The sequence below is a fragment of the Melospiza georgiana genome, chromosome 27, assembly GCF_028018845.1.
Source record: "Melospiza georgiana isolate bMelGeo1 chromosome 27, bMelGeo1.pri, whole genome shotgun sequence".
NCBI classification, from domain to species: domain Eukaryota; kingdom Metazoa; phylum Chordata; class Aves; order Passeriformes; family Passerellidae; genus Melospiza; species Melospiza georgiana.
The window spans coordinates 1,409,393-1,421,388 of NC_080456.1; the positions used below are offsets into that span (position 1 = coordinate 1,409,393).

General features: G+C 48.3%; 1 protein-coding gene across 1 annotated transcript; it reads left to right on the forward strand.

The window, feature by feature from the left end:
• Positions 1-5,717: 5,717 nt before the first annotated feature.
• Positions 5,718-10,025, forward strand: LOC131093801 (ubiquitin carboxyl-terminal hydrolase 42-like). Its single transcript, XM_058041132.1, has 9 exons — positions 5,718-5,859; positions 6,281-6,391; positions 6,439-6,519; positions 6,928-6,998; positions 7,701-7,783; positions 8,003-8,114; positions 8,330-8,470; positions 8,674-8,774; positions 9,524-10,025. Exons 1-9 carry the CDS (start codon positions 5,718-5,720, stop codon positions 10,023-10,025), a joined length of 1,344 nt encoding a protein of 447 aa, XP_057897115.1.
• Positions 10,026-11,996: the final 1,971 nt, after the last annotated feature.

Sequence of the window (11,996 nt, forward strand, 5' to 3'; positions counted from 1 at the left end):
ACTCTCCACAACTTCTGAAAGGTGCCTGTGCTCAGCTGGGGCTGGGCTCTGTCTGCAGCAGCACTGACACAACCAGAGGACACAGCCTTGAGATGCATCAAGGGAAATTTAGGTTGGATATCAGGAAAAAGTTTTTTACAGAAAGGGTGATAAAGTTCTGGAATGGCTGCCCAGGGAGATGGTGGAGTCACCATCCCTGATGTGTTTAACAAAGCCTGGATGTGGCACTGGGTGCCAGGGTTGAGTTGAAGGGTTAGGGCTGGGTTGGACTCCATGATCTTGAAGGTCTCCTCCAACCTGGTGATTCTGTGAAAACCAAAAGACAACAACAACCCTATGGAGTAATGAAATGCTGCCTCAAATGGCCCCTTCTCACTCCCTTCTAACCCAAAGAAGATTTTGGATCAGGTTGAGAGGAATGACAGATTTGTCTTTACAAACAAGCTGTGGGTCTGCTGGCAGATAAAACTGGCACTGAGGGATAAAAGAAACAACGGGAAGGATTCCACTGATTGATGAATGGAAAAAGAGATTTGCCTTTACAAACAAACTGTAGGTTGGCTGATGGATGAAATTGAAAGATGAAAGAAACAATGGAGAAAAGCCCTAAATTCCATAAGAATTAAACATTAAAAGGGAGGGTTATAAATGAGAGGGAAGTCTTTGGTATCAGGTGTTTTGGGAAGTCTGAACCTCTCAAGTACCTCAGCCAGTGGGGAAAGAGAGAAGGGAAATGGGGATAAAAAGGAGGCTGTGTCCTCCAAAAATCTGAGAGACCCCAGGGAAATGCCCTATGGCCTCTCCCTTTATTTGAATAAAGTTACAGGACTCCTCTGTCTCCTTTTTGGACATAAACCTCTGATGTTCGTGGATTCATTTTCCTGACAAGGTTCAGTCACAACAGCTCCTCCCTGAAGCCACAGTGAGGGTCCCTCATCTTGCAGCTTCCCTGCACCTCCAGCATTCAGAATTTAGTAGCTTTTAATGAAGTTGTGCCCCTTTCATGGCCAAACTGCATTCATAAGATGATTTCTACTCCAGAGTCCTGTCCAAGGGGGATATTTTGGAATATTTGGTTGTGAGATGAGGGAACAATGGGGTTCAACAAAGGGGTCACATGAGAATGATGCCAAAATCCCGGATTTATTTCCACAGCTGGCCTTCCATGGCACTTCACACCTTGTTAAAGTAAAACCTGGTCACTGGAGCAGTGGTAAATCTACTGGGATCCACAGGGAAACACCCTTGGAGAAACCCCCTTAATGCAGCTGATTAATTACCACCATTAAATCCATATCCATACATATAAATACATGCTTTATATACATATAATGTATCACAATTTTGTTTAATTAATTAATTGCAATAAATATTCAGAAGTTTTGAGCCTGCTGGGGTGTTTTGAACAAATCCTGCTCAGATTCTTGTCCCCAAATTTATTTGCAGTCTTTGATGCCATTGATTTGAAGGATTTGGGCCCATCTCAAACTTTCTGAGGTGATCCCAGGTGGATTTGGGATATTCCACAGTTCTGAACACGGGAAGGGAAAGGCAGAAAAAATCAATAAAAGGAGGGAGAAAAGGGAATGGGTGGAGCAAAAGGGAAATGAGGGAGAAGAAGGGAAGGAGGGAAGAGGCAAAGGGGAAAATGGAAGGGGAAGAAAAGAGAAGCGGCGTCAGTGTAGATATTTATATTGATGATGTTTCTTTCTACTTGTTGCTTTTGTTCCATTTTGCTTTTTTGGGAATAATGTTGAAGAACTGTGGAGTTACTTGTGCAGTTTTAGCTTTTTCGTGGAAATGTTGTTGACAAATTACAAAAAAGGAAAAAGGAAAATAAAAAGTGGAGAACAAACCTCTTTTGCCTTGTTGTTTCATTCCAGCACTGCTGGGTTCTGCTGAGCCTCTGCCCTGGAGCAGGGGGGATCTCCCCAGCCACACTGAGGTGATGCCCACAGGGACGCATTTCCTTGTGAACCGTGTCACAGACCCCTCTAGAACAGCTCTCTCTGCTCCACAGAAATTATTTATGGTGTTGTCACAGAAATGGACATGGGAAGCAGCCACTGGCACTGAGAGGGACAGACAAGCATGGTCTGCCTTGGGATCAGAGGCTGAGCTACAAACAGACAGCTCTGGCCTGCACATACACCAGAGCTCAAGCATGGTGTGTCCCTGATCCACAGCACGTGGATGGCTCTTGCCTTTTCAGCAGCAGCTGGAATGGATGGCTTCTAGAGAACCAAAATGTCTCCATTCACCATCATTTCACCACGAGAAGGTCCCAGTGTGCTATGGTGAGGGTGAGAGAGCTCGTCCTTCCTCCTCTGTGATGCTGTGGGTGTTGCAGACGTCTTTTATGAAAAACCCTTTCCTTAGGATTTTTCCTCCTGAGAAGTTAAGAGGCCTCAGGAACAAAATGTAAACAATGGTTATCTGCTGCTGTGGAATGCAACAGGTGCATCTGGGATTGGTCTCATGTGGTTGTTTCTAATTAATGGCCAATCACAGTCAGCTGGCTCAGATAGACAGTCCGAGCCACAAACCTTTGTTATCATTCTTTCTCTTTCTATTCTTAGCTAGACTTCTGATGAAATCCTTTCTTCTAGTCTTTTAGTATAGTTTTAATGTAATATATATCATAAAATAATAAATCAGCCTTCTGAAACATGGAGTCAAATCCTCGTCTCTTCCCTCATCCTCAGACCCCTGTGAACACGGTCACAGTATGGCTGTTGCCTTTCTTTTACCCTGGAAATGCAACCCCATTATCCCCTGTCCTGGCCAGAAGCAGGACAGGCTGTCACAGCTGTAGCCAGTGAGGGGCAACCCACCAACATGAGGCAGACTTCTGGAACAGGATGTGTGAAGAGTTTAGTTCAAGCATGGCTTAAAGAAAAAGGCCATGAAGGCATACAGTGAGAGAACAGTAAAAGGTAGTTGCAAAGCAGTTCCAAAAGCAGTTCCCAGGCTGATTTCTATAAACAATTAGACTCTCTCATGTATCACTTTATAAACAATAAGGTTCTCAGACAGTCTTCCCATAACAAGCAAAACACCCTCTCTGGGAAAAGATGGCACCCTGAGAACAGATATGGAAGTTTTGGGAACCTTTCATATCACAGTGGGAACACTGGTTCTGTTTTTAATAAACAATTATGGGTATTGTAAAACAAAAGGAGTGGTTAGAGTTTTCTCTGTTAGCCTATCGTGAATCTGGATTTTGGAATATGCATGAAGTTAATTAGCACTGTTATTTAAAGTGACTGATCGATCAATAAATCGGAGTTCGATGCATTATAGGATGGTTGTCTCCCCTTCACTTCAATAAGGATGGATCCCACCCCAGGAGATGCAGGGCAGCCACAGCTACCACAGGAATGTGGCCAAGACCCACCAGGGCAGCGTGGAGGGGCCAGGACTCAGCACTGCAGCCTTTTCTGGGTGTGACCATCCAGGGCTGGGGACAGCAGGGACACAGCTGCCGATGAACCACACTCCAGGGGGGTTGGAGAGTTGAGAGCTGGCAGACACAATGTTTAAGACCCAAGTTCTCCTTTGGAGGGCCCAAAGCCATCTTTTACTGCTTGAAGCTTTCATTCCAAAGCTCAGTCACAGCCCTTAGCAGGCTTTGACTGCAGCAGCCATGGTCAGACCTTCAGCATCAGCACCTGGGTGGTCCCAGTGACTTCCAACTGCCAGGATGAGGTGGCCACAGGGCCAACAATGTGTGCTGCCCTGTGTCACAAAAGTGGCAGAGATGTGGAACCTGTCACTGGTGATTGTGAGCTCACCTGTGCAATGCTTGGTATCCTGAGGTGAGGGCCAGCAAAAGCCCTTTTGGACTGGGCTGGCCATTGGGATAACTTGGCTCTTTCCCCTGCTATTTGTATGTCTGCCTTTCCCCAATTATTCTTTGACTTTGGCGGCAGCCACAAGCACCAACAAAATGCTTCTGACAGCTGAAGGTGCTTTTTGGGTAACATCTGGGGTTTTAAAAATCAGTTTATTGAGCTATAAATATTTCCTTTCCCAACAGGTGATCTTTCTGGAGGAGGTCCTGATATCCTTTTTCATCCACAGTTTTTCACTTTGTACCTGAGAGGAGCAATGGCTACAACAGGGAATGACTTCTTTGAGTAACCTTTTCACCAGCTGGCTTGGACTTCCTGAATGCCCACGGACCACGGACATGGCCACTGCTGCATCCCTAAGTGTTGATGTGCTGATAGTCTGGAGTGAATTCTGGGGCATTCCCTGAGAGCAGGTGTTGCTTGTTTTCATCACATTACAACCAGGAAAAGCGATAATCTGATAATTGAAGGCTCTAGAGGGAAAGGAGGGCAGCCTGAGGCTCAGAAATCCGTGTGGATTTGTTGGATTTTTGGCAGATTAGGCAGGGGAAAACCCTGTTTGCCAGAAGTGTTTCCCTATCAGTGGCTGTCAGTAGGGTGTTAGGCTTCCCCTGATGTTTTTGGGTTGGGGGTTAGAGCTGTCGTCCTTGGTGTCATAGAGTGAACTCAGCATTTAAATATTCACATACAGAATCACAGAGTCAATTAGGTTGGAAAAGACCTCTGAGGCACTGAGTCCAACCTTTGACCGAACACCACCATGTCAACCAGACCATGGCACTAAGCTCCATGTCCAGTCTTTTCTTAAATACCTCAGGATGGTGACTCCATCACCTCCCTGGGCAGCCCATTCCACCATCTAATCACTCTTTCTGTGAAGAAATTCCTCCTGGTGCCCAAGCTGAACCTCCCCTGGGAGAGCTCAGACTCTGTATCCTCTTGTCCTGTTGGTTGTTGCCTGGGAAAAGAGGCCAGCCCCCACCTGGCTACAACCTCCTTTCAGGTAGTCATAGAAAGTCATAAAGTCACCTTTGAGGCTCCTTTTCCTTCAGGATAAAATATCCCAGTTCCCTTAGGTGCTCCTCATAGGATTTACCCTCTAGACCCTTCCCCAGCTTCACTGCCCCTCTCTGGACGTGCTCCAGCACATCAATGTCTTTCCTGAGCTGAGGAACCCTGAGCTGGACACAGCACTCGAGGTGTGGCCTCAGCATTCCTGCTGGCCACACCATTCCTGAGACAAGCCAGGATGCCTTGGGCCTTGTTGGCCACCTGGGCACACTGCTGGCTCATGTCCAGCCACTGCTGACCAGCACCCCCAGGTCCTTCTCTCCTGGGCCACTTTCCAAGCACTCTGCCTCAGCCTGGAGTGCTCTGTGGGGTGGCTGAAGTTAGGAGCTGGCACTTGGTCTTGTTGAACCCCATACTGCTGGTCTTGTTCCATCAACCCAGCCTGCGCGGAGCCCTCTGCAGAGCCTTCCTACCCTCCAGCAGATCAACACACCAAGTTTGGTGTGGTTGTGAATGTACCGAGGCTACACTTGATCAACTCATCCAAATCATCAGTAAAGATAATTAACAGGAGCTGGGCCCAACAGTAGTCCCTGGGGACACTGCTAGTGACCAGATGCCAGCTGGATGCAGCACCATTCACCAGCACTCTATGGGCTCTGCCTGGCCATTACCCTGGGAAAAGTGCACCTCTCCCCCATTGTCCCCCACTGTCCCCCATTTTCCCCTGACCCCAGCTCACTGTCCCCCTCACCTATTGTCTGATCTCTTTTCAAATGTTGTTTGCCCACAGTCACTGGCAAGGGAATGACTTCACCACAAAGAACCCTTTTTCCCACGGAGAAGATTTCCATGGACTGGCGGCAAAAACGGAGACCTGGAGCAGGACTTTACAACCTCGGTAGTACTTGCTACCTCAACGTCATCCTGCAGTGCCTGACATACACTCCCCCTCTGGCTAATTACCTGCTCTCTCGTCAGCACAGCCGGTTCTGTGAGTACTTTCAGAAATATTTTCCTTTTAAATGTCTTGGGCTCACCCCAATGATTCCCAGAAGCTGCAGGTGGGTTTAGGAGAACAGCAGCCCTTCTTTGTTAGCCCCAGGAGCTTATGTTCCTCAAACACTCAAACTAAAAGCCACTTGTCCTGTCAAGGTGCATTCATCTTCACCTCTTCCTAGCTCTGGGTCTCTGTCCCTTGGAGTTGAACCCTCTTGGCTTATTGTGCAGAAAACTTGTGCCAGTTAAGCCTCCCTGTGAAGAACATTTTCTATGCACTAAAATGTCCCGGGTTTGTCAGAACATTGGCACCTTGGGAGAAGAGGAGTAGAGAGTCTTTACAACTTCAAGATCTCCATTAGGTTTTCCATCAGGGGATTGTTTGGCTAAGCTGAGAAGCTTCTCTCCTCCCTCAGGTAGTCAGCAGGGTTTCTGCATGATGTGTATCATGGAAGATCACGTTCGCAAGGTCCTCTATTCCTCAGCCATTGCCATCCGGCCGAGGGCTGTCATCAGGGACCTCAAATGTAAGCAATTTCAGGTGCTTCAACAGGTTTTCTTTCCTTCTGTGAAGGGAGAACTAATAACTTCTTTCTCTTAGTCATAGGAGAATTTAAGCCTGACATCCCGGGAGACGCCTACGAGTTCTTACGCTGTACTCTCAATGCCATGCACAGAGCTTGTCTGAGTGGAAGCAGCGAGTAAGCACAGGAAAATTTCCTTTTCAATCTTCCTGAATCTCTTGGACTCCTTGAAGTGCTCCCATCAGGGAAAACCTACACCCAGGGCTTTCAATGCTAAACTCCTGGAGGAGGTAACTCTCTGCCTTGCATTTATTTCCAGCTTGGACAACTCTTACCAAGAAACTTCCATCATCCATGAAATATTTGGGGGCTTTCTGAGATCCAGAGGTATGCTTCCACAGCTGCTGCCCTTCTTGGCATTTTCTGTGCCCTTATGTGCCTGTGACATGCAGCTGGTCCTGTGAGGACTGGCCTAGGAGTACCTGTGAGCATAAACTGACATCAATTAACTTCCCTCAGCATTTTGATTTTCCTTCCAGTCACATGCCTGAGCTGCAAAACAGTTTTTGATTTCTTCAAGGTCTTCCTGGATGTCCTTCTGAAAATCAAGGTAAGAGGTTTGCCATTGTGCTTCAAGAGGTCCCAAGGCCCCTTTCCAGAACCAAAGCACTTGTCTTAAAAACCTCTTTTGTGAGCACAAGGGATCTTGGTGGTGTGTGGGGAGTGGAATGGACAGAGTCCTCCTGCAGAGGCTGTGGCACTGGTCTCTCTGTGGTGCTGGGTTTAAGCAGCATTATCCCCTCTGCACCCTTGGGGTACTCTCCTCTCTTCCCCTTGCCCTCTCTCAACACCTGTCTGACAAAGAACATCAGACCTCCTCCAGAAAGATCACCTGTTGGGAAAGGAAATATTTGTAGCTCAATAAAATTATTTTAGAAAGCCCAAATGTTACCCATAAAAGCACCTTCAGCTGTCGGAAGTGTTTTGTTGGTGCTTGTGGCTGCTGCCAAAGTCAAAGAATTCTTGGGAAAAGAGGCAGCCATACAAGGAGCAGGCAGATGGGTTGGATCAGTTTTCACTTCTGATGCCCCTGCATGCCATCAGCAGCTGAATTGAGCAGTAGCACAGAGAGGGAGCTTTAGGTGGCCCCAGGAACCCCTGGAACACAGGGAAATGTTCAGTATCCCACCCTCTTTCTGTCTCCTTACAAACACTGCCTGCAGGGTCATGGTGGCTCTCAGCATCAGCTCTGGGGAAATGTTTGGGTGAGGGCACTTCCCACAGCTCAGCAGCTCCTTTCTCTCTCCTCCAGGGAGCTTCATCCCTCACCACAGCTCTGGAGGACTTCGTGAAACCCAAGGAGGTGGATGGGAAGAAGTACTTCAAATGTAGCAAGTAAGATTATTTCTTACAACACACTAACCCCAGATTCTGCAGGAGGGGCCGTGTGAAATTAAGCAGAATAATTTTCTCAGGTTTAATGCACAATAATGGGATGCACAGCCTGGAATAGCCTTAAAGTTAGTGCCAGGGTGTGAGAAAGGAAAGGTGGTCTGGCACTCTTGAGGCAAGGCCAGCTTCATTTCAGCACTCAGCTCTGTGCTTGGGTTCAAGGTGCAAGAAGAAGGTTGCAGCCTCCAAGGTGGTCACAGTCCATCATGCGCCCAGGGTCCTCACGGTGTGCCTGGGAAGGGCTGATCATCGGAGCAGCAGGAAGCTCAGCCAGGTCTGTACCCAACCAGAGCTTCCTCTTTGCAGGGAAGATTCCCCCAGGCTCTGTCACAAGCTGCTCATGTTGGGCTTTTCATGTTCCCTCCCAGGGAGAGGAGATTTCCTATGGGAAGCCCAGCCTGGACTCTGCTCTGGCAGAGAACAGTTTCCTCCCTCCCATCTCACGTGGTGGCCCAGGAACATTCCTGAGCCATCTTGGTGTCTCCATAGGTTGTGGAGTATCCTGAGTGCTTGGACCTTCGGCCATACACGTCTGACCCAGCTGGAGAGCCCATCCTCTACTCCTTATATGCTGTGGTGGTGCACACTGGTCACACCTGTCTGGGTGGGCATTTCTTCTGCTACACCAAGGTAAAGCATGACTTCCCTCCTGACAGGGAAGAACATGTGCTGGAAAGTCAAACATCCTGGCAGTGTTATGGGCAACCAAGGCTTTGGGGGAGTTGCTGCTTTGGGGCTGGATGGGACTTGTTTTTGTGGGCTCTTGGTGTGTGGCAGTTTTCTGTGCAGGAACACTGCCCTTCCCCTGCAGCGATGGATGCCTTCCTTTGCAGGCCAGCAATGGGCAGTGGTACAAGATGAACGATGTGTCTGTGGATAGCTGTGCCATCCACACAGTTCTGGGCCAGCAAGCCTACTTGCTGTTCTATGCCAGGTAATACCAGGGTGAGCTCTTCATTATTTATTTTCTTCTCCTGGCTTTGCTGTTTGTGTCTCATCCTCCTGAGTGTTTCTGCCACAATTCCTCCCTGCATCCCTCAGTGCTGTCAGTTCTGAGCTATCCCACACCAGTTCTTCCCTTCCCTTGCTGGGCTTTGTAAGCTGCTTTCCCTGCCCAGGCTGCTGTCCTGTGTGAGCTGCTCCTTCTCTGCTCTCTGAAGCTGGCTAATGCAGAGAAGAGGACTTAAAGGGGCCTCCAGGAAAGATGGGGAGGGCTCTTCATCAGGGACTGTTGTGACAGGACAAGGGGTAACAATTTCAAAGTGAAAGAGGGAAGATTGAGATTAGATACAAGAATGAAATTCTTCCCTGTGAGGGTGGTGAGGCCCTGGCACAGCTGTGGCTGCCCCTGGATCCTGGAAGTGTCCAAGGTGAGGTTGGACAGGGCTTGGAGCAACCTGGGACAGTGGAAGGTGTCCCTGTGCATGGCAGGGGGGTTGGAATGGGATGAGCTTTAAGGTCCCTTCCAAGCCAACTCTGTGATTCTGTGAAATGGAGGCTGTAGGGGCTATAAAGACAAAGATTTCCTAGGACAGGGACAGACCTGTAAGAAGGCCCCAGCTGTCTGAATTTCCCGTTGGTGACCTTGGTTCTCTGTCATAGAAACCACTCCAAAAAAATGACTGAACCCCAGATAAGTCTGCAAGAAATGCCCTAAACAGAGATCCCTCTTTTGTTCTTCAGATCCTCCAATTCACAAATGGAGGAAATGGCGTCTTCTTCTTCATCGTTCCCTTCCGTCCTCAGTCATGGGGAGAGCAGCAGCCAGGCAAGTTCTGCATCACCACAGGCTGTGCCTTACAAGTTTAGTGTGACAAGCTGCCAGAGGAGCAGTGCCAGGAGCAGATCCCCACAGTGGAGCAACGACCACCACAAAGGTTTCATCCACACCACCAACCACAGCAGCTCAGCAATGAGGAGGAGGAAGAGAACGACTCCCCCAGATCATGACTACACTGACAAGGATGCCACAGCTCCAGGGCCCTCCAAGAGGAGCTTCCAGCTTTCTCCAGAATACAGGGTTACTGAGGAACATCTCCTGCCAAGAGAGAGACGGTACAGCAGACCCTCACAGCAGGGCTACGAGTTCAGCCGACGGTTTGCCAAGCTCAGGGAGTACCACCAGTCAGAAAGCAAAAGGAGGAAGCACTCATTTGGAACCTGCAGGCATAAGAGTCAAAGCTAATAATTAAACCCCCTTCTTGGCCTTTCATGAATATTTTACAGGGTGTTTCCTTCTCTTTAGGTTTTGGGGCAATTGGTGGAAACACACAGTGAGGGATGTGGGTGTGATGGGATTTTGAAAGCTTGCATGTGCCCACCTGGCAATTTCATTTTTTAAAATATGAATCTCAATTCACTCAGAGGAACACAGGCTGCATGAGCCAACAGTGACCAGGACTGAAAAGGGCTGGGCCCCAGAGTTGCTGCTCAGCAGCACCAAGTCTAATGTGGAGCCAGGAACAAGCAGTGTCTCACAGAAATCAGCACTGAGATCTCTCCTGTTTAATATTTTCCTTAACTAATGGTCTGAAAGCTGGGGCAGAAGGCACCCTCAGCAGGCTGGAGATAACACCAAAGTGCTGGTGCTTAGGCCAGGTGCTGTGTGCACCTTTACATTTGTGCTCTCTCACTGAATCCAGCTCCAGAATTTTAATATGGAAACAAAAAAAGGAGGAAAGAATTGCTGGGTTTCACATTGGCTTCGAAGGATAGCAACAACATCATGCAAATCAAAGCTATGAGCTTCCCTTTCAAACTCAATTTCCTATCACATTCTCACAACCTTGCAGAGCTGCTGAAACTAACTGTATCAAATGTAAATATTGGTGACAAAAGGTTCCAGCTCAGCAAGCTGTTGCTGTCTCCACATTTAACTTGCATCCTGGGAGAAGCAACACAACTTTTGGAGTTTGGCACTGTCCAGCTCAGGTGCAGGTCCCATCACATCCTTCCACTCTGACAGAGCCCAGCTGCAAAACTTAATATATCCAGCAACTGCTCCCACAGCAGAGATCCTAGAACACAAAATAAGTGCTGGACTTCACTTTCCCCCTGCAGCCTCCAAAGTGCAGCACACCCAGCTCTGTTCTTGGCTCAATGGACCCTCAGGCACTTTCACAAGGTCCAGTTCCAAAGCTAAGAACATTCAGAAGCTGAAAACATTCAGCAGTAAATGTTCTGGAAGAAAGAGGAAGTGCTGGAATTCACTTTTCTTTTGCAGCCAATAAACTGCACAGTCAAAGATGAGAGAATTCACCTCCCTTCCCGGGAATGTGCAGCACCACATTCTGTGAGTCTGCAAGAGCCAGGACCCGCAGAGAACCCCCACATGACCCTCACTGCTCCCACACCGACACTGCCAGGGTACAAAAGCTTTTTTGGCTTTCACCTGGCAAAGGTCAGCGCTCCTAAAACCGCCACACAACGGCGCTGTGCCCTTGCAAAAGAAGCCAATGGTCCGTGCCTGTGTCCAAACCACCGAAGGGCAGAGCCGAGCTGGAAACGTCCCAGCTCTCAGATAAACCCTGTCAGGACAAAAAGATTTCACGGACCTTCCCCTTCCAAGTACAAAATCTTGTCTGCACCACACTCAAACAGCAACACGAAATCCTTTGTGCTAATAACTATTGTCTCTATCAGAGTTCAGCTACAACCCCAAAAACATCCAAGTACAAAAGTGCCAGGAAAGTGCTGAGGAAACTGTTGCTGGCTATAACCTGAACTGCACCACAAACTCTCTGGTATCTGCATCTTCCCTCTCAGCTCTGGGCACCACCATAATACTCGTGCCTGGCAGAGTCAGGGACCAAACTGAGCAACACCAGGGACTGCCCACATGCTAAAGGGCAAAATTCTCACCAGCTTGGCTTTTGCATTCCCCTGTAAGAGTTCAACAGCTCTAACAGACAGAACTGGGTACTAGAAAAAGCAATTAAATTCACCAGGACCATCCAGTGTGTGGATCCAAGACTGGTTTCTTTGCCAAAGAGAGGAACTACGACCCCATCTCAAAAGAAATTGGATTTCCTCCTCTAAACCAGCAAGCATCCAGGGATTGATCCCACATAAAATGCCAGAGCTGTTACTGGGTGTTTGTCGATTTCTCGGCTGTTTCAATGACCTGGAAAGGCCCGGGGTGGCCTTGGACAGCCCG